Raw genomic sequence first — 23,283 nt, 5'->3', positions numbered from 1 at the left:
GCAATAAGGTGGAAAACACCTCAGACATTTGTTAATCTTTCCAGGAATGGACATTGCAGCAAAATTGCCTCAAGGTCCTGCTGTACAATGGAGTATATCTAAGAATATAACCAAGCTGTTATCAAGTTTTTTTTATTAACTCTATATTCTTGTTCAAGCTATCTTCAAGTGGAGCTATGAAGATTTTCAAGGTTTATGGTGGGAGCATTTAAAATTTTTAGCTTTTTACATCACTATATTATCCCATTCTCTCCTGCATGAGCAGATATAAAAAAAATATATAATAATTGGAACACAAATATTTTTCTGCAAACATCACATAAAATAAAATATGTCCTCAGGTACATCTGTGATCATTTTCACATCATATGACTGTAGAAATCTGAAATTATTACATCCAGTAGTCACAAAAATTTCCCTATTCACTGCTGCAGATATTGAAAATTAATAAAAAATTACAATAAACTTGGTTTGCGCAAACTCTTTATAACATTATTTTCTAATTTTAAATATTTGATATGTTTCCTATGCTCTGTTCTGAATAAAAGATGGGTTAATTAGTTAGTTTGGAAAATAATCACATTCTGTTTCTGATGACATTTTACACAGCACCCCGGGGAGTCAGACTTCCTTGTATTTTTTTAAAAGTGGTCTTGAGCAACAGTTCTCCAGGTTTTCTGAAGGCATTTCAAGATTGTTCGTTAGGCATTGGCTGCTTTTTTACTCATTTAAAGACCAGTCCTTACTACCTGACCATTTTCAGTGGAATGATTTTTTTGTTTAATAACCCACTTACACAATCATTCGAACATAAAAACTTTGTTATTTTGTTACTAGATGGCTGTCACAAAAACACATCATTTGATCACATTGTGTTAGCTGAATCTACTAAAGTGCCACAAATAACACAGTTTGACAGGCATAGAAGCATACTTTTTCTTCAACAAGTTGCTTTTCAAAGAGCTGTTACTGAAAACTTGGCATTTGTCAGCTCAATGCAGTGTGTATTTCCAGACATGTGAAGCACAAATGAAGAAGTGACAGTTATAAAAAAATAAATAAAAAAAAACCCTACACCACATGAACAGTGTCTGAAAGTCAAGTTCTTAAGAAATAAAAATAGTGCATCTAATTGTGAAGATCATGACAATGATACCAAACACACTGCCAATGCACTGAAAGCATACCCAGAAAGAAAAACACACAATAGAACACTAACAGAGAGCCAAACAAAAGGGCCGCCATCGTCTAGTAGTCACACTAATAATTATAATAACAATAATAATATATTTTCAGTAATAAGATCAAATTTGGAGCCTCTGTTCTAAAGAGTTTCATGTTTGTTTCACTTGCCATGATCTAGTACAACCAAATTAAGGACAAGGTTAATGTCAAATAATTCCTAATGCTTTTATTATTATTTTATCATTGTCACACTACCTGCTTTTGTCCCAAAAGCCAACTAAAATGACAAAATGATATATTGGGGCCCTAAGAAAGCATTCCATAAAAGCAGAGTATAGGCAGTTTTATTTTATGCATTTTTTTTATTTTACTTTGAGCTTTGACTGTACTTGAGATTATTTAGTTAGTTATGCATTTAAGAAACTGTTTTCTTTAAAAACATAAAATTTTATATGGGTTAAATACAATCAAAACATTTTTTGACAGATGTTGTATGCAGTTAAACTTAAAACCTTGCAATTTCTGAAATGCAAACCAATGAGCAGTTCAGACCTGTGTTTTTTCTATTTTGAATATTTATTAGTCTTCATTAATAAGACAAAAGCATTTCTTATCCAATTACTTGATTAATCAACATAATACTCAATAACTAGGAATTGCTAATTGCAGCCCTAATTAGGTGTATTTAGTTTTTCACACACTCCTTCATTTTTCAGTTGTCTCGTTTTGTTTTTCATTTGAGCTTTTATTTAAATAAAGTTTAAACACAGTAAAGAACAGACTTTTTTGTAATTATGTGCTCATACATAAAACCTTACAACTGGAAGAGGGGGTATTTTCTTTTTCACATGACTTTAGGTGTAGACTCATGTTTCCAAGGCATCACACTTACATGCTTCCTCTCAGAGTCCCTCAGTGCTTTCGCTCCATAGAACGTCAGTGTTGATCCAGACAAAATGATCCAAAATCTGGTCCACGAGGACAACTGTTAGAGAGAAATATATAGAGAGGCTGAAAACAGCTCACTGTCAGCTCACAGTTTTTTTTTAAGTTGCTGATATTCAGTACTAGACTGAATGCAAAATAACTCACTTAAACAACAATGAAAGTTCATGTCAATGGAAAATTGTACTTAGTAGTCAGTATAATCTTTTAATGATATAAGTTTGCATATGGTAGAATACTGCATGTAATCATTTGTGTTTAGAAGTATATAGTTGGTGGCATATTGAAAGAATGTCTCATCCTAGGAGGTCTGTAACATTCCAGGGTGTTCTGGCGTTCACCCCCACATCCTAGGAGCATGGGAGAGGTCGTACCTTGTCTTATTCTTTTACGGTAGGATTAACGTAGCTATGTCAGTTTTAGTCTAAGTGTTTTTTTACATATAGATGAACTGTTGGATTTTCCAGACCAGCAGGTTAAGGGAAGTCGTTTATGGGGCCACACTCTGACCCCACACACACACACACACACACACACACACACACACACACACACACACACACACACACGTATACCTCCACATTCCAATGTAAGGAACAAACGCTCACTGAAGCATATAAATAAAGACCAGGGCAGTCCTCAGTGCCAGTCTCAGTTCTGGAGGCTGCCCTTGCTAGCAAGAAGTTCTGTGTGTTTCTCTTCTCTGAGTCTCTACTGAAGAAGTGTTTTAGAGTATATCTCTTAACAGTTCACCATACCTTGGGCTTTCGTCCCTCCTTCAGCAGTGTTTTCCTTCGCAGTGGTCCTTCAATGGTCACTCTACCAGCTTCACTGCATCCATAGCAGGAGTTGGTAGCAGAGTAGCTAAGGATGTTGGGTAGTAAAGAACATTTAACACTGTAAGCAACTAAAACAGTATTCAGAGCTCAGTGAGTGCAGTTAAAGCTACCTTTAAGAGACTCTTTAAACAAAAGGAACATCCATAATTGTTTCTAAAAATAGCTGCTGGCAAACCATGAACGTCACTGTGTGGTGTTTTCCTACTTAATTTGGTAAACGGACACTTTAGAGACTTAAACAATGACCATATCACAAAATACAGTCAGTGTTTCTATAACTAGAAAATCTCTTTTTAATTAAGTGGAAAGCAAAGCAACATAATTCTAACATCCAAGCAGTCAGGAAATGAAGGGAGTTAAAACATCAAACATGTGTGTCAAATACAAATAATGACTTCATTCTCTTTTAAGACTGTAATACTAATTTCTTACTTTGTTGATTCACTGTACCTGTAAACATAGCTTCGGCTCCGGGGAGAGTTGCGAAGAGGGACCCTCCAGTTCGGGCCCAGTGTTGCATACATGCGGCCCCTGTTTGTCATAAATTATCATAGTCAGCCTTCGTGGTTGGATAGGTCAGTGCTCAACATCATCGAGTGTAAACCAAAGTCAACACTTTACAGTAATATATGACTAAACATGTCATATTGTCCACTCCCAGCCTCTACACAGAAAATAATCTACCTCATTTGCAAAATTGCATTTCCTCTTTTTGGAATATCTGTTAACTACAGAGAACTGCTGTTCTAATAACTTTAAGCCTCATTGAAAATTTTAAAATGAATTTATCATAGCTTCAGTATAAGGACAGCGGGGTGATAAATTCTAAAGGGACTGACCAAAATACTGTTGATAATAGTCTTTTCATCTCATTGTACTACAACCTATTAGTGGTTCTAAAACAAAGTTCTTTTTCCCCGTTAATGTGAAAATTTGTGGGGGGAAAAAACTGTCATTTAAAAAAAATTCCTATTTCAAAATTGTTACAATTATAATTGTCTCTCACCTCTCCACTGCAGGTGATAGCTCCTCCCAAAAGGAACTTTCACTACTGCCTATCATAGGAAAAAAGAAAAACAAATGTAAAAGTCTAAAGATTTGGTTTTGCTAATAAATTGAATACTTGGGAATATTTTCATCACACATACCTAATGACAGGCCATTGGACACAGATGTACTGTGCGGATCATTTCTGACTGGGCTCTGAGATTCTAAGAAGCTGTCATCTAGCAGGTGTCGTGTTTTCTCTATAGGAAATGTGGCACTCCTGCTTTCTGACATGCCATACTGACACATCACACTGTGGACAGAGATCAACCATCAGACAATCAATGAAACAGAGATGCTGGTTGTACATTTTATGTGTCATGTCATGGCTCAGGTAAAGAAATCCTGAACACTGATTGTAGGTAACAGAAGCATTTCATGGCCTTGAAGTTCACTTTGAATCTATCATCCTTTTTTCTGCTTGTTCTATTCTTGTTCTATAACTGTGAACAAGCATAAAAGACAATATTATTTTCTGGACAAGAATTCATTCATTTAACACGGGGGTGTCGAACTCCAGGCCTCAATGGCTGGTGTCCTGCAGGTTTTAGATCTCACCCTGGGTCGACACACCTGAATCAAATGATTAGTTCATTACCAGGCCTCTGGAGAACTTCAAGAAATCTTGATGAGGTAATTTAACCATTTAAATCAGCTGTGTTGAATCAAGGACACATCTAAAACCTGCAGGACACCGGTCCTCAAGGCCTGGAGTTCGACAAGTGTGCCTAACATGTTGCATGTGTTTTCTTTCTTTTGTTCCCATCTTTCTACCATTTTATCGCGCTCTGTTGGAAACGGCCAACATTACATTAGTCCTCTATTTTTAAATAATATTTTGAATGCATGTAAAGTCTATGATATTTGTCAAATATAAACCAATATTCCATAACCAACACACCATACTACTAATTACAAATAACATGAATGCATCTCAAATGGTTTAAACAGTTTATAGAAAGACAGTAAGTCTTCATTTAAGGCAGGTTATTTAATGTCCTTAATGGCTTCCTGTTGGGTAACTCTCATTTGTTTGTCACCCCTTCATATGGAAAGAGCAGCATGGGAATTCCAAACACCAGTTAGGCAATGACAACCTTACAGAGTTATTATATTACACAGATTTTTTTTTCCAAGTCAGATTCGTTTATAACTCATTACTCTGCTTTTGTTGAGGACAATACTGATGTGTACAAAACGATCAAACAGCTGGAGAATACAGATACAGAAACAATGGGCAACCATGGATCAGTCATTGTACACTGCAGACCATGAATTGGACTATGGGACTACCTACACACCCATAACAGTGCACTGTCCATATTACAACCATTCCTTTCCATACCAGTCAATGAAAGCTTTTTGGAAACATTTTGGATTTATACATTATAGGCCAAGAATGACTTGGATTTTACTGCTTTTAAAAAAGCATTAGTTTGTCCTTCTATGAGCACTCATATTATTTGTATTCAGTACACTGTATTTTTCTGTGTTGCTTTCAGTGAAGTCTGTTTAATTCCCTAATAAAGGCTTGTGCTCCAAAATGTTAAACAAGAACATGCCATGAGGATGAATTATTTTAATAATATTGTTTTAATATTATTACTACTATTAAAATTGGTAATAGCTTGTTCTGCTTACTTGTTTCCTAGACTGTGACTCTTCCTGTGGTGAGAGGGAGGGGGGGTGGGAATATGAACCCCCACAGACGCATCAGGGCAAGTAGGTCGTCGGTTATACCTCACAGAGGCTGATACCTCACACAGACCTGAAACATAAAAGGTCATTAATAGTACTTATGTGCAATTTACTTATGTGCAACTCTTTTAAATTGACTTGTAGTAGGCTACTTTGGTTACTTGAAACTCATGTGTCTTATTTAATCCCATTCACATTTATTATTTCACAATGATTTTCTTCTGACAGCGCAAAAAAAGGGTTCATGATAAATTGGTTACTGTATATCTGAATTTCTTTCTTTCACATCTTCAAAGTAGCAAACAAAAGCAGCAGTGGAACAAGTGCGAGTCCTTTATTTGCCTGGTATTGAGACTTTCAGGTTATGTGCCGCTTATTGGTTACTAGTCTGTGTGAGACCTTAAATAATATATTAAGGCACAAAGAACACTTCTGATATTAGAAACTAGATCAATTATTAACAATGCAGAGAATTAAGGCTTATGGAGCATTAAAGCAGGATTTTGTGAAATCACTGGCCAAAAATCAACAAAACCCATAATCATATTGTAATTCAATTAGTGTGTGAAACAAATTCACTAAAATAAAATATAGTTTATGACAGAGGACCTCTGGCCGATCACAAATCTTTTCAGACTTGAATTTAAACAGGGTTTACATTTAATGGGATGCTACAAATGAAACACATACATGCATATGCTTATTCTCATTTCAAAGGGCTTAGAAGTAAGAGTGCATTCCTTATAAATGCACATAAAAAGGTACCAAGGGCTTTCACTGGCCTGCTGGCCACACTCTGAGACCTCAGGGTGTATTAAAAAAACAACTCAACACCACAGCCACTAGAGGGCACTGGTAAGGTGCAAACTGACCACATAAAAGCCTTTGTTAACATAATTAATCAGTGCAGTCATCCCGTGTAAGTGCCTACATAAATTTATCATCAGTCCAGTCACAGTTTCTGGCAGCACTGCTGATGGACTAGTAAATTGATCCACTGTTCCTATGTGCTTTCTGCGCCAGTGGAACCTCTGACTCACTGTGCCTTCCCTCTCACTGGAAACCCACTGGGGGCCAGTCATTTTGACCATTTGGGACCCATAAGGCCAGTCTGTGTTCAGCATGTTCAGCTTTGAACACTTTAGATTTGCATGAAGTTATTTTTTTTAAAAGATTTTTTAGTATAGCAGGATCTTTTGATCTCATATGGAGCATACAGAGCTGAACAAAAGACATACAAGCAGCTGTATATGATTGTGTCTATTGGTGGGGTTGTTGGGAAAGCAGATGCATTCCCAGTCATGATGTAATGTGGAATTTGTTGAAATCAGAATCGTTCTACCAGCAGGAGGAATAGATTTAGAGCTCTATTAGCAATCAGTATTGCAGTGCAGTAAAGGTAAATTGAAGGAATATAACACACATTAAGGCAGTTTCTTTTCCCAAAACTGGGAATAAAGTGATTTTTCTAGGAAAGAACGTTCTTAATATGGCTTAATTATCAGCTGACAAAAGCTCCTGCTGGTTTGGATTATTGTTGCTTGCTCTGGAAACATTCACACTCAGCAGAATAAGTCTAATGAAAACTCTAATTTTCATTTCTTTAATTGCCAAAAGTATTTTCTTTAATTTACCACATGATTGTAACTATTCTAAGTGAGAGTGGTTTTATTGGCGGTTAGTTTCATCAGCAAGAGGTGGGAATCATTGTGTGTTTTTCAGCCTTTTTTAAGAAATAAAACATTATCCATTGCCTCCCATATCTCACCAAAGAACAACAGTTAAGCCAAAATGATATGCTGACAAGAGTCCTTAATATATGACTGCAGCATTTCTTCATAATAAGAGTAGAATGATGTGGAGGAAAAAAAGAAAAACTGAGACACACTGTGCTGAAAAGTGCATTTTCAGAATGCGCTAGAAAATGTTGGATCTGTTTTTAGGTTATTATGAGACAGGTTAACTGGTTTAGCTCACTTTTAGATCAAATTAGATTGAGAGTGACTCAAACTAAAATGACTTTTACAATATTGAGAAGCACAAAAACACACAAAAATCAAATCTACTCTTGTTTGCTGCTTTTGTCTTTAAATAGCATTGTTTCTTGATATAAGCAGTTTTGAAGGTACTTAGCAAACATATTGTTTTAGTGCTTTTTGCCTGTTTTCGTAATCTCAGAGTAACTCCATGATGTTGAGATAAGGGTTCTGCTGCTGGAGGACTGCCTCTTCTTGTTGTTACTGAAGTTAATACATGCTGCTTATACTCTGTCTGTATGCTGTAAAGATTAAAAGATATTAGTTTTGTGTGATGAAAAGATTATAATTTAAATTAAAACCAGTCCTTTAGTTTTTCTCAGACAGCCAACGGGAGAAGCAATTCATACAAAGCAGGCCTGGCAGGTTGGCCGCAGCAGTAAAATTCTGCTGTTACCTTACAACAGTTCTTTGAACAGTCATTCCCAGTGATTGTGTGGCAAGCACACATACAGGCTTGTTTAGCTTTTTGATCTGCTGCTCAGACATTACAAAACAGATTGGATGAAATCAACCACAGTGAGGAGTCTCTGCCACGAAGAATTCAGTCACAGGCTTACAAGGACAATTATTAAAATGAGAATGGAAAATTGTAAGGGTGCTAACGTCACACAGAGCAGCAACATTTAGACGGTTTCACCTTGTCAGACACAGTGATGGTGAAACTGATCAGTTCAGTCCACCACATTTTCTCAGTCTTACACAAAGAGAGTGAGCAAACCAAATTCTTCTGTTTGGCATTGTGTGAAGTGCATGAGACTTGTTTATACTGACTGAGCCAACAAGACAGTGGACACAGCCAGAACACCCCTTTTCTGCCATGTTATGTAACTGAAAATCTTCATCAAAGCAACAAGAGGAGAGTACCATTAGCTGCTATCATGCACTTACAGTATGAGACAGCCTGCTGACAGAAAATCAGGTAATCCCTTAGTTAGCCAAAACATTGTGTTCACCCCTATATTAGTTTTCTGTTGTTGTTTTTTTAAACTGAAACCACGCCTCCAAAATCTGGATGTCTACAACATCTTTTCCACTGGTGCCTAATCTAAAACTGCTTTAACAAAAAGGTTGCTGCTATGTTACTCTAGCACTGCACAATTAAATTGCAGGTTCTAGTTGCTCTTATCTACTTAGCCAGCTGGATGAGAGCAGAGCATTGTAATTCAGGAGAATGCCCAGATGCCTCAGTCCCCAGCTCCTCCAGTCTACATGTCAAAGTATCTTTGGGAAAGATACTGAGCCCTGAGATGCCCCATATATTAATTGGAGAGGGAGTGTTTCTGCGAATGTTGTCGTCAGAATGAAGCGCTTACGCTTCAATGAAGTCTCAACTAGAGTAAAAAAAGCACTAAAGAAGTACCAGTGAGTCTTGGATATCACATGAGCTTTACACCATTTCTCTTACATCCAACATGCTTACTTGGAGATTTATTTTCATTATATTCACCTGCCCAGAATTTGCAAATTAAAATGAACTAGTAGTTAAATCTGATACAAAATACGTTTTTGCATATGAGATAAGTGCCACTGTGCATGGTTCCTGATAAATAAAAACTAAATAAAAAGCAAAAGATCTGAGTTTCTCATGCTTCTGACTCCGTCACAATATAATTAGTGCTATTCACTTTATATGAGGTTGATTAGAATGTTTTGCCTCATCAAAGCATTTTTTAAAATTAAAATTAAAACACATTACTCCAAAGCAGAGAACTTTGCATCTTTAAGTTGGCAGATTGTCTACATTAGATACTGACGCAACTCCAAAACTATATGTGTCTTTGCTAGGGATCAAACAAAGATCTTTTACTTGTTAAGTAGACATGTAAACTACTACACTATGGAGCCGCCTTGAAAGAAAAACACCTATACACACAAATTTGTCCAAAGAGAGATGTCAGGTTTATTGGTGATTCTAAACAGACTGTGGATATACTTAAAGTATATAAAATACCTGTTTCCCATTCAATGAAAACAATAAGGGGGGTCATTTACATTTTGAGAAAAAAACATGCGGTCACACGAGGTCTCCATGCAGGTGAAACAAGCCATCCTTGAGCTGCAAATGTTTTTTGTTGAGGGTTGGGGGTGGGGAGAACATCCAAGAAATTGCTACATTAGGAATAGCAGACAGAAGAAAATAGTGGTGGATGATCACAGAATCATTACCATGGTGAAGAGAAACCCTTCACAACAGCCAATTAAGGGAACAACACTCTCCAGGAGGTAGGCGTATCTGTCCGGCAATTTGACTGATGAGTTTTGTTTTAGTGGTTACCAGGAGTCTTTCCTTTAATCTGATATAACACCTTTGGGATGATATAAATCCAGGCCTTCTCATTCAACAGCATTGTCTGACCTGCACTTCCAGAAGAATCCTAAAAAAAGTCTATAAAGACATTCCTAAACCTTGTGAAAAGCATTCCCACAAGAGTTGAAGCTGTTGTTATTGCTGCAAACAGTGGGACGACACCATATTAAAGGCTATGTATGCTTTAATATGGTGTCGGCCACATACCATATGGGATGCCACTCAAATTCATATGTGTGTTTGGCAATTTAGTTTATGTTTAATAACTGAATTTCATTACATTTGTGTGTGTTTTATTGTTTGTTTGTTTGTTTCTATTTCAATCAAGCTAGCTAGCTAAACAGATTAGACTCTTAGAAAGCACTTAGAACAATGTGCTTGTGCGAATTGGTGTGAATGGGTGAATGCACAAGTTGTGTAAAACACTTTGAGTGCTCAGAAGAGTAGAAAAGTGCTATATAAGAACCAGTATCATATAGTATTTACAAGGCAACGGGTGGGAAATAACATACAATTTTTTAGGTATCTGTAGTTCAATTGAGTCTGGCTGTATGATGCTGACATTACTTCCTGGTAGAGATGGGTAGAAAATAACCCTGAATGTAGTCTTCATCATGCTACACTAATAAATGAACACCATCACTTAAATGGTAAATGTTTCTATCAGTGCAGTGCACCAAAGCACAGCATGTGACATTATGAAGTAAATGTTGGTTACACCCGCATGTAATGACTATAAACTAATACACCATTAGAGTCTAAACCACCAGGTACACGATACTGTAAAAAATGAAGGTTTAATTTACAACGGAAACAGAAAGAGGATGGCTTCTTTGTTCATGTTGTTAGCTACTGATAGCTTTCACTTGGTTACTGAAATGGTGAAAATATGAACAGTAGGAGTACCTGTGGGAACTACAGTGCTACAGAAAAGCATATGTGTGTGCCTGTGTGTGTGCGTGATCTGTTTCACCACAGGAACAGTTGTGTTTATCTCTGATTATTCTTTTTAACACACCCAATTTTTTTTTCTGTTTTTAGTGTAAAGTAAATGTTCATACTGACGCTAAATGCTAGTGTTCATTTCAATTCAGTTCAATTCAGAATTGAATTATCAGGGCCCAGGTAAATTTACATAGCACCAAAGCAAAACAACTGTCATCAGGGCACTTCACATAGTGTACTTTACATATACTTTTTATGAAAACTCAACGGTCATGAACATGCAGCAGAGTTATTATAGTTTTGTATTTTCTAATTAGGTTTTATTTTTATTTCCTTTTTCCATTTCAGGTTTTTGGATTTTCTTATTTCAGTTTAGTTTTTATTGTTCTAAAATGTTTAGTTTTACTTTAGTTTTCATTCGTTTCACAGTTATATCTTTTAAATTTATTACTGCATGGAGGGCTTGGAAAATTAGCACAGGTATTACAATAAACACACAATAAACGTGTCTATCAATGAGTCATCAGGCAAGTTGCAATTCTTTTTTTAACCAAACTAATAGATACTAAAAACAAAGCAAATTTCCTCCACAAAAATCAGTTCAGTTACTTTAAAAAAAAATGTAAGTCTAGTTTTTATTTTTATTTCAGTTAACTAAAATGTTTTTTCACATTTAGTTGAACTTTTTAGTTCATTTTCAGGTAACTATAATAACCTCGCCTTGCAGACTTGACAGAAAAAGCTAATAATTTTTGTTTTGAGTACAACTTGGTGGAAGTGGTGGATATCTGCAGGGCTTTTTATCAGTGCAGTTCAACCATGTGTGACTTACCTGCCAGGTCTTCTTTAGAAGAAGCAATGCGAGGGGAACTGTTGCCAGGTTCAATCTTTAGAGAAAGCCTGTAACACAAATGTTTCCATTAGATAAAAGAGCTCAGTGCTGTTGTGTTTGTCAGTTAAAAGGTAGTTTCAGATTTTACTAAACACACTAAACATTACGCAACTGAGTAAGGCGATGTCACATCATCTGCTGATGAAGAAAATTCTTTTAATTAGCATTGTGTTACTTCTACATAGAAGCCGTCTCACTCACACTTTCTTTTATATCTCAAGTCTTAGGTCAAGCAGTTACGTCGCCCATAATACTCGCAAAATATCAATCACTTTCTTTGGTCTCTGTTTGCCACATCACCACAAATTTCTTACAGCATATGCAGTTTTACTGGGGCTGAGACAGACAGCATTAAGCAACATTTTTTTAAATGTAAAAATTAGGAAAGATAGATTTACTGCTGCCACTCCTCATTTTTTAACATAGTCTAAACACATACTTAGTCTGGATAGGATTACCTTGGCCAGCAGTAATATTGTTAGGAGTCTTGGACTAGTTTTTGACCTGGATATGTCCTGTGCATATTAAACAAATATGTAGGACTGTCTTTTTTGATAAAGTATATAGTTAAGATTGGATCTGGTGACCCTGAATCCTCCTGAATCCTTATTTATGCTGCTATAGGCCTAGACTGCTGGGGGCGTCCCATGATGCACTGTTTCTTGTTCACTCAGCTTTTTCACTCACTATGTGCTTATAAACAACTCAGTATTTAATCATTAGTTATTATTCATGTCTTTTTAATGAAAAACACAAGCCTTGTAATTAGAGATGGACCGATCCGATATTACGTATCGTATCGGTCCGATACTGACGTAAATTACTGGATCGGATATCGGAGAGAAATAAAAAATGTAATCTGATCCATTAAATATCAAAAAAAGCACCTCACAAAACTTGCAACACGGCGTAACTCAGCTCATAACCGTAGCACTCTGAGCAGTATGCATCACGTGATAGAGCGGCTGTGCGTATTTGTGGCCTCGCTACCAAACTGGTGGCATTTCATCTCCGAGGAAGTTATCCCAGAGAGAAGTAAAGCAAGTGTGTAAGTTCATCTCTGAATGTTTGTAAAGCATTCCCACGTTAAGCTTAACAACCGATATATGGAGCAACTGCCTCTCTCTCCCTCCCTCTCCTGCTGGTACTTCAGTCGTGAAACTGATTAATGATCAGCTGATCGGCTTTTCTGTCGAGTCCGTCTCTCTTCTTTGTTTTTGGCCCACTTTGCACCAGAAAGAGGAAACCAGCGGCTGAACAACAGCAGCACGTTTAACCTTGATAAGCTTTTGTTAGAATTTATTTAATATTACTTTCTAGACCAGGATCCTTTTCTACGTAGCTGACGGCTGGTAACTGTGCAGGGGCGGATCTAGCAAAGTTTAGCCAGGGGGGCCGATAGGGCATTAACAGGGAAAAGGGGGCACAAAGACATACTTTTCTTTCTTATTCTCATTTAAAATGTCTAGCTTTTAATAAATAATTATCTGAATCTTACACCCAAAGTTTTAATCTGATGTAAAATGTATAGAAGTCCATGATTGTATATAGTAACTGTTAAGTTTAATATACCCTAGTAAGCTATACTACTTTTTCCTTTGGAAAGATACCATCTGTGCAGTCTGCAGTTCTGTTGAAGAAAGATGTGGAATCTATTTAATTATTCTTGAAAAATAATTTATTTCTGTGCATTTTTTTTCCCCACACTGCATCAAATTAAAGTTGATTACGTTGATTAAGCATCATGAGGTGGGGGGTGGTTCCCTATTTTTTTTTGCTGGGAGTTTGCAACCCTATTAGTTAGGTTGCTTAATATTTCTGCTAAGTACTCTTTAAAATACCAGAATAGGAAGGATGGAGTAGGTTTAAGATTATTAGATTGATCAGTATTGCTGAACTATGAAATATTTTGGGTGCAGTGTATTTTTTACATACAGGTATAACAGAATAGCTTTAGTGTTGTTGTTTATTTAAACTTGAGTATGAACTTATACAAAATGCAACAAGATATTAAAAAAAACAGTTTTATTAATTGAAAAACACATTATATTGGATTCATATCGGTATCGGCCGATATCCAAATTTATGATATCGGTATCGGACATAAAAAAGTGGTATCGTGCCATCTCTACTTGTAATGCCCCAAAAGGTTGAAGTCTTGTCTTTGTCTGCCAGTAACTGAAAGTTTCTTTTTAGACCAGTCTCATTTTGATCTGCCTTTTGCTGCTGGATTTAATATGCAGTATACAATACTATGCAGTATTGTAATTTCTTTGGAAATACGGATTAAAACTTTAATATTAAATTCATGCCATAAAATGCCTTGATAAGATGTAGGGAAGAGGACACAATCAGCCTTAGATTAGCCTCCTCAGAGATTGGACCTTAGTATTATTGAAACAGTTCCATTCAGCCAACATCCAAAGAAGAGGTTTGGAATGTTCTTTAAAAGCCCGGAAAACTATTCCTGAAGACTACTTAAAGAAATTACAAAAAAGATTGCCTTAAAGAGTTAAAGCTGTTTTGAACAATAAAGATGGCAATACCAAATACTGACTTTAAAGTTCATGAGAAATATACAAACTGTTTTTGCGTTATATGCTGCATTTGCATGCATGTTCACATGTTTCCATTAATCAGTGCGCCTACTGAACACTTTCCTAGCATAACAAAGACTGGTAGATCACTGTATCTTTCACTGTGTCTCGCTACAACTACTAGCAGCAAACCTTTACAACACAACGATTACCAATTATATTATGGAGGCTTTACATTTATTAACTTTTTTGAGAGCCAAGAAAAGACATGTCACGTGTTCCTGCCCAGTTTGCCACTAAATAACCGTCTATGACCTATGAGTCAACTTTATTGAATAAGATGCATCTTCTGTACATGCAAGCTCATCCTACACAGGGTGGTTTTTGGGTGTCTTAGTACTTGTTCAGGAAATCTCACCCAGGTGAATTTGTTTCCATCATGAACATCTTGAGAGTTTAAAAAGCAAGTTACTGGACTTTAAAAAATTTTTGTACATTTTTCACCTTACATTCAAGAGCCTTCTTCAGGTATTTATTTCTGAGTTGTCTCTTAGGTAGTCACTGACCCACTATTAATCACATGCCTCATCAAATGAGCCAAGCTGGAGAAGGCAAGAGATGGGGTACACACAAGGCTAACACAGAGAGACAGAAAACCATTCACATTCAACACGGACAACTATGGGCAATTTATAATCATCAATTAATATAACCACACAAACTGCATGTATTTGGACTATAGGAGGAAGCCAAGAGAACATGCACACCCCAGACAGAAAGGCTCTGGCCAGATGGTGGATTCAAAACCAGGGCTTTCTTGTTTGATGCGTCAGTGCTAACCACTGCCCCACTGTGCTGCACCAGCCCAATCTTGTTAGAAACAAAATTATTATACAAAACCAAAAACTATCATGGTCAAAATAGACCTCCTGATACTAATAGCGGATTTGTCTATTTTGTTTTGCTGAAGTCATTTGTTATAGTTTTCAAGAAACCTCACGTCTCCCAAGCAATCCCAGCTTGTTCTTCTTTGGTGAATCTGTGGCTCTTGGTCTTCTGTTCACCCTACAGATTTCCAATGGGACTGAAGTCAAGTTTTTGTGCACACCAGTCAATAACATTCACTTTGGTGATGGAGTTATTTCTTTAGCAGAAGCGACACATGTTTTGGGTTGTCAACCCAGACCCAGTTTTGCTGCAAATACTTGAGAGTTTCTTTCAGAATTGTCACATAGCCTTCTTTCTTCAAGATTCCTTCCACCTTGACACACTCACCTCTCTATAGTTCTCTCACACATGCACAGTCTGCTAAAACTCAGAACAAAGAGTTGTAGCCATATTCATTAAGAAAAAGATAAACTTCACCATTCAATTTTATTTATATAGCGTTGTTGCTGTCACAACAACAGCCGTCTCAAGGTACTAAGGTACTCATAATAGGGGGAGACTTCACCAGCCATTTAATCCAAAAAACATTATAGGCTCAGTACAGGACTAGCTCAAAGGAACTGCAGGCTACAGACATTCTTAAACAATGAATTATTCTGGTCTTTGAAATGCTCTGCATTCATATGTCCCTACAGGGACTGTCTATCTTTTCAATAGAACACCACTCACATTCTCACTTAGGCTACTTTTATATTAAAGCAAAAATTTCTGGCACAACTTAACCTACTCCCAAGGTGCGTGAAGAGGATGAAAAAGTCACAATCCAGCAACACTTGAAGGGAAGAGGAGCAACTTTATTGCCTGATGAAGGCCACAAGCCGAAACCCGTCGGTCAGGCAATAAAGTTGTTCCTCTTCCCTACTTTTATATTAAAGACACTCAGATTCATCCTATCACTATCAGTGATCATTCACCAGTGTCTGTCTCTGTGACAAAGAAAAGAGTCACACATATTAAGATGGTCCTTGTTGTCCTAAGACATTTACTGCTTTTTCTCTAATTACACTTAATAGCTTAACTACATTAATAGGCTAGATGCTCCTTAGAGATATTACCTCCATCAGTGCTATCTGGACTCTCACCAGGATTGGTCCATCATTGCTATTATTAACAGCTAACTGAGGCAAGGCTGCATTCAATCTACTTTAAACATACCAAGGTAACATCTTTACTAGAGCAAATCTAATCTTGATGCCAGCTCTATATGGCATTTTTTTGCCTATTTCAAAATTGCCATTTTTCGAATAATTTGCTAACAAAATTGCAGAAGTCAGTTAGCATGTAAAATCTGTCACGTTCCTGTTTCTTTCCTTTAAGGAATATTTCCTAATTGTGACATATAGTCTCCTCAGCTGAACTCAAGCAAATATTCAAAGAATTTGTGACATCACACTTATATTACTGTAATGGCCTGTTTACTGGCTTGAACAAATCATGTCTTTCACATCTCCAAACTATACAAAATGAAATGGCCCGACTATTAACACAAGTTCACATCACTCATTTTATGCTTTTTACATTGGCTCCCCATACATTTTAGGATTAGTTTAAAAATACTAAACGACCAGACTCCTGATTATTTATCAGAGTTTCTAACAAAATAAACAGATACTTGCCATCTTCATTCCCAAGCTCTGAGTTTTTGTTAGTTGTTCCTCATCCACAACTAAAGACTATAAGGGAAAGAGCCTTTCAGTCTGTGGTACCAGGACAGTGGTACAGTCTACCACTACAGCTACATTTAGCTGATTCTGTGGACTCATTTTTAAAATTAGTTAAAATATTTTTTGCTTAAAAAACTTTTTTGTTGATGATTTCATTTTGTACTTACCTGTTTATTTTATTGAATATTTTTATTGCTAATAATTGGCTTCTCATTTTCTTTTTTCTTTTACTGTTTTCTGTTGCACAGTGCTTTGTGACAGTGCTTGAAAAATTTACTGTGTTGGCTCTATCGTCCCAAATGATATCATATTTCATTTCATATTTAAAGCTTATATGACATATCATTTATGTCCAACTTGAAAAATTATGATGACAAAAGTGACCCTAAGAAACCAAGAAACAAGCAGAGCAACCTAGACTCTGTCAGATAAAGCCATCAATGTCTGCTGAATGAAAGGACACACTATTGAAAAAGATCCTTTCCATTTTGCTTCCTGTGTATTGACCGTCCTCAATTTTACACTTACACCCATGCTTCTATGTGCCTGCCATAATCGACTGAAATCAAACAATTGTCAAATAATTAATTTCACAATCCCATGCCATTCACATTGAAAACACTTACTTGAAGTTATCGTCCTCTACAAACTTCTGGAGTTCCTCTATGTAGCGAACTGACAACAGATACTTCTGAACATGCGGCAGGGTCACCAAGTGATCTAATGGAAAAAAGAAAAAGCAAATTACCTTCAACACAACTCTTGGTAGAGAATTAACTTTAAATAAAGTTACTTCTCTTGTCTATGTTCTCCTTCAGTACATCCATGAATTTTCTCAGTGGTCTTTCTCTTTTCCTCTTGACTGGTAGTTCCAGCTTTAGCATCCTTTATCCAATATATCCACTATTCCTCTTCTGCACCACCCAAACAATTTTAAGCCTTAGCTCTCTAACTTTTGGAACGGTCCCGAGTAAGCTGTAGGTCAGAAATTCAGAGTTCCCAGTCAGAAAATGGAAAGCCTCCTTTCCCACTCAGAAACTCAGAGCAGAGTTAACAATCCAACATGGCAGTACTGAACATAAACAGTAGTAAAACTATAAACTATATAACTTTTTCAGTCATACTATTACCTGTATACCTCTCATCCACCCACGTGTAATCTGTCTTTCATTTCTCTTCTCTTATACTTTCACCTCTCTAGGCTCTCTACCATCCATCTGCTCCCTATTCTCACTTTAGATAATAATGTCGTCTGTAAATATCATAGTCAATAGAGACTCCTGCCTGACCTTATCTGCCAACCCGTTCACCACTACTGCAAACAAGAAGGGGCTTAGAGTTGATCCTTAATGCAGTCCACCTTGTTTCCATCAATGACTCCTACTACACACCTTATCACTGTCTGGCAGTCCTCATACATGTACTGCACCAGCCTTTCTCTAGATCCACAAAGACACAGTGCAACTTCTTTTGATCTTCACTATACTTCTCAACAGTATCAAAACAAACATCACAGTATGAAGCCATACTGCTGCTCACACCTCACACTTCCACCTTCTCAACATAAGCTACAAGTGTCAGAACATTTACATTTCTATCTTTCATCACACTAATCTGCGCACACTCTTTTGAGCTCAATCTGTCTTTCTAACCAACTGTCTGCATTCCATGTAGGTTATCCTTCCCTAGTGTCTAGCTATGCGTGCAACTAATTATAAGCCTTTTCCTTTGCTTTTGCCACCGCTATCTTGGCCTTGCACCTCGACTCCTGGTAGTCCTGTATACTTTCTTCATCACCTTGACAGCAATTTTATCTTGGACTTGCATTTATGCCTGTGTAAATGCACAGCAAAACATAGAAGTAAATTTTTTATCTGGACAACAATATTTTATATAACGCTAGCACTCAATAATGCACAAGGATGACAGCAAAGCAATTACAGAATCAACCCACTGATTTACCATCTATAGAAGACTAGGAACTTATTTTGTCAGTTTAAAATTATCTGAATTATATGTATTAATATAATATTTTTTAAAAATAATTTTTCATCATGTTTATTAAATTTCACCGGTTTAGCACAGTGTGTGAGCAGGTGACCACATGCCACATGGCCAAAGAGCAGGAGTCGGGGTTTGAGTCTGACCCGTGGCCCTTTGCTGCATGTCTTCGCCTCTCACCTCCCTGCTTCCTGTCCTCTTCACTGTTATTATCCAATAAAGGCAAATTTATAAAATTTGAGTCTCTGTTCTTATACTTAAAATTAATTACTCTGCTTAAAATTGCTTACAGTACAATGCCTGTCTTCTTTCCTGTAAAAATACTCATGATTTCAAATCAATTACTTGTAATTACATTTTATTACACAGTAGTTACTTACCCCTAGTAGCTGAGCGTATTATAGTGTTGCCCATTTTTTTGCAGTGACATTTTAAAAATAACATTAAAATGTAGGTACAGCAAGCCAAGCTTATATTTGGGAACAGAAATGATAAAACACAAAAGTGACTTCCCTGAAACAAAAGCTTTACAATGACTCACTCATTTATTCAATGATTCCCCCGCTTAGAGTTACAATTTGAGTAATTCTAACTTTTAGTCACTTGCAGATAGTGAAAGGTAAACATATTTAAACTAATTAAGATCTCCAGATTTTTTTCAATAAAGCATTTAAAAGGCTTCAGAATAGTAATAGAGGATTTATATTTATTGCAGAAATTCACCCCTACTCGCCCCTCCGTCTGGGGCAACATTTCATGCAGGTATCTTGAACATTTTTATTACTCAGCAGCTCCCCACACAAAGCACACTGGAAACACCACATGCTAGCCAAAACAATTAAGGACTTGAATAAACTTAGTTCGACTGGCAGACACTTGAAAATTTTCCTGAACTCGTCAGTGAAAGTAACTTAAGCAAAGCAGAGCAATAAAGGCTCGGGTAACTAAAGCAGAGCCAAGCCATTAGAACTTTATACAAAAACCCAAACTTACATATAAAAGCTAAAAAGACCATATTTCTTTAGCATCCTGCAGTGGTGATCTACTTGGGTTATTATGAACACATACATATTTTGGCTTCATCCATATTAAAGATTTATGACATACAGGGCTGTGAAAAATGTTTAGGTTTTTTCATATTTGTCACATGTTTCAGATCAAACAATTTAAATATTAAACAAAATTAAGCTTTGTAAATACAAAGTGCTGTTTTAAAACTAAATGCTTTTTTTTTTTTATTAAGGAATTACATTTTCACAGTACTGTACAACCATAACTCTGATGTCAGAAGATCATCAATATATACATGATTAGGAAACAGACACTATACTGTTCCTACTGCAACTACTGATGTAATTGTGTCTTACCATAGTTACATGACATCTGCAGGTCTGAAATAACTCTCAGAAGATTGTTCATCTGATTTGTCCTCTGCTCTGTCTCTATGATGCTGTCTGATGCAGGATAAGCCGAGTCAATGTAGATAATGTCCAACAGGTAGATCCCTGTAGAAGGCACAAAAAAGCTAGTTAAACTCTTCTAACAACAGGAATAATGATGGGTTTGAAAGCATACCCAGTGATTTCAACAGAAGAATTTATTACTTCAATGAAAGCTTTAATGTGTGGAAGCATCAGTGTTTTCTGTATTTGGTTCTTTTTAGTCTTTCTCACAATGTCTCATAATGTCAGCGAGAGATATTGTGAGAGCTAGAGGAGCTGCCAGAAGATTTCCCCTGGAAGTCATTAACACAAATGTGTTATATGGAAACACTGATAAACACTGTTAATCTTGTTCACTACAGATTCTAGTGAAAATGGGCATTAGGCTTTTATTGGTCATTGCAATGTTTTTACTCATTTATAAAGGATGTGGACATATTATTTACAACTGGAATACATGAATTATTTTGTGGATTTTGGTTATGAATAGTGGACTTTGGTAGTTGCAAACCTCAGGAGAATAATATAATTACTAAAATTTAAGAAAAACTGTAGTAAAAGCAATTTAAATAATCACATCAGCTCTGTCACAAGTGATCTGGAAAACAGCTGCTGAGTCACCAACTTTCCAACAATTTATTTTAACTTCTCAAGTGTTACAAAATAGTGGGGTGGAAACATACCCTGAGCATGAACAGAAACTCCCTTATCCTGCAGTGTACTTTAGAAAAATAACTACGCATACAATAATGTAGAACATTTTCTGCACTTTATATTTAACTTTATATCCACATAATATGATCAAAAAGGTGCCTGATCTAAATTCATTCTGCAATGTCTCCAGACATCCAGAGAAAGTCACAAAAAACTATCTTCAATTAAAGAAGAAGAACAATAACTGCTGGTACAACCTTCATCCGAGAAAAACTGTGTACAAGTGTACACAGAAGTACTGGTGTTGTGTTAAAGTGCCTGCAATATTTGTGCAGCTTTGTGTTTGTATAATGTACAATATGTAATCTGCAGACCAGGGACTAATAGATGGAAACTGTATAAAGATATTGTTCTATAAACAGTGAGATGCTTTTGGTCAAGCGATTATGGTGAAAATATCAAACAAACACATTACCTTTTCAAAGAGGTATATGTTCAGTTATTTAGCTAATACTTCCTTCTGTAGCTGATAAAACCTGAGTTCAAAGACTGTATTAAGGTTACATCCATAGAGCATGCTAAACCACCACGGTAAACAGCAAAAAAACCATGTTTTTATTAAGTAAAAGCAACAGCACAGTGGCATAGTGGTTGGAAATTTACCCCATGTAGATACCTTTCTGTTTCCCTCTCAATTATTATTCAGTGTACACAAAAAAATTTATAAATAGCCATGGCCACATTCCATTCCACTGTAGTGTCCTATACTCATGACCCAAGTGTTCCATACACAGTTACATAAATCAGTGTCAGCTGTTAGGCCACAAATATGGTTTTGTTTTTCCAAACATGCAAGCCATGTACTTTAATTCAGTACAGAAGGAAGTGATAATGTGCTAAACTTGTATGCTAACTGCCAACCATACTAAATACAACAGTACTAAAGAAAGTTCACAGTAACATTTTATTATATGATCCTAATAAATGGTAAACTGGTTGTTGAATAAATTTTAGTGAGTATAGAAATCAGAGGCAAAGTCATCGTCTAGCCCGTCAAATATTAGGAAGATTTGGGGGTTTAAATAGCTTCCTTCAAGTCTTGTATAATTAGGCAACAAACTTAGCACTGGTTTAAAAGACATAAACAAAGAAAACCTTCCTCTACTTATTCAGAAAATTGAGAGCGCCTTACAAAGTTGGGCCAATTTAGGGCTCTCTCTGTTGGGTAAAATGACATATAGGATCATTCATAGGAGGTACTGGACTCCCCATAAGATTGCAAAATTAAAACTGAGGGAATCAGATATGTGCTGGGGTGTGACAAGAGTAGAGACACACTAATACACATGCTATACGAATACCAAAAGAAATAGAATCTATGGAAAAATAATTATTGTTTCTCACTGAAATACTCGGAATACAGCCATTACAGATCCCAGTACTCTAGATATTAGGTATAGTAACAGACGACCTGAAGTTACTATTCCTTCCACCCCTGAAGTTATCGTAACTGATAGTCACATAATATCCCATAAAGTGATACAGGATATGATGTGATGCTGCTGAAAGAAAGGGGCGTTGCTGGCATGTGATGCCATGAAATGTTGATGCCTACTTTGTATATGAAAATATATAAATATACATAAATGTACCTTTTTTTTCCTTCTGTTATCAGCTCGTTGTTAGTTGAGTGGTTTGTAGTTTTTTTCCTTTTTTTGTGTGCATCTATGTAAATATTGTTGCTATTACATGTCACCATCTTCTCAACTCCACATTTGCTCAACTAGTCTACATGTGGTTACGGGACTTGGAGAAGGTATTCAGCTGCATCCCTTTGTCCTGTAGGGGTACTTTCAGAGTGTAGGGTAGTGGGCCTGTTGTTGCAGGCTACTAAAATGGATGAGGAAGAACTATTACTAACAATTACACACCAAGTTGACAAGATGTGTGCACATGGAAGAGGATCATGGAATCTACTGGAAATACTGAGTAACACCTCAGGCAGTGTTTTAGCATTTTATCTCCTCATGTAATGACGAAAGAAATTAATAGAATGAAGCCTCAGTACTGGCTCTGAATCCTTTGCAGCTCATATCAGTGTTGGATGGAACAATCAAAAGTAGTAACTTCTTCAAGGAC

The 23,283-nt window shown here is 36.4% G+C and overlaps 1 protein-coding gene across 1 annotated transcript in view; it reads right to left on the bottom strand.

Moving 5' to 3' along the window:
- Nucleotides 1–23,283, bottom strand: part of LOC309711089 (ras-specific guanine nucleotide-releasing factor RalGPS1-like) — a 95,117-nt gene that overhangs the window by 5,644 nt on the left and 66,190 nt on the right. Inside the window, exons 10-18 of the mRNA XM_082541118.1 lie at nucleotides 20,416–20,553; nucleotides 17,674–17,767; nucleotides 11,839–11,906; nucleotides 5,658–5,784; nucleotides 4,118–4,269; nucleotides 3,976–4,024; nucleotides 3,420–3,500; nucleotides 2,889–2,994; nucleotides 2,078–2,170 (exon numbers count right to left, since the gene is read on the bottom strand). Of these exons, the coding sequence (XP_082397244.1) occupies nucleotides 2,078–2,170; nucleotides 2,889–2,994; nucleotides 3,420–3,500; nucleotides 3,976–4,024; nucleotides 4,118–4,269; nucleotides 5,658–5,784; nucleotides 11,839–11,906; nucleotides 17,674–17,767; nucleotides 20,416–20,553 (908 nt within the window). The remainder of the gene's footprint in view (nucleotides 1–2,077; nucleotides 2,171–2,888; nucleotides 2,995–3,419; nucleotides 3,501–3,975; nucleotides 4,025–4,117; nucleotides 4,270–5,657; nucleotides 5,785–11,838; nucleotides 11,907–17,673; nucleotides 17,768–20,415; nucleotides 20,554–23,283) is intronic.

This window comes from Aulonocara stuartgranti (assembly GCF_965226115.1).
Source record: "Aulonocara stuartgranti genome assembly, chromosome: 7".
NCBI classification, from domain to species: domain Eukaryota; kingdom Metazoa; phylum Chordata; class Actinopteri; order Cichliformes; family Cichlidae; genus Aulonocara; species Aulonocara stuartgranti.
The sequence above is the reverse complement of the archived record's forward strand: the minus strand, read 5'-3'. Positions and strand labels throughout refer to the sequence as shown.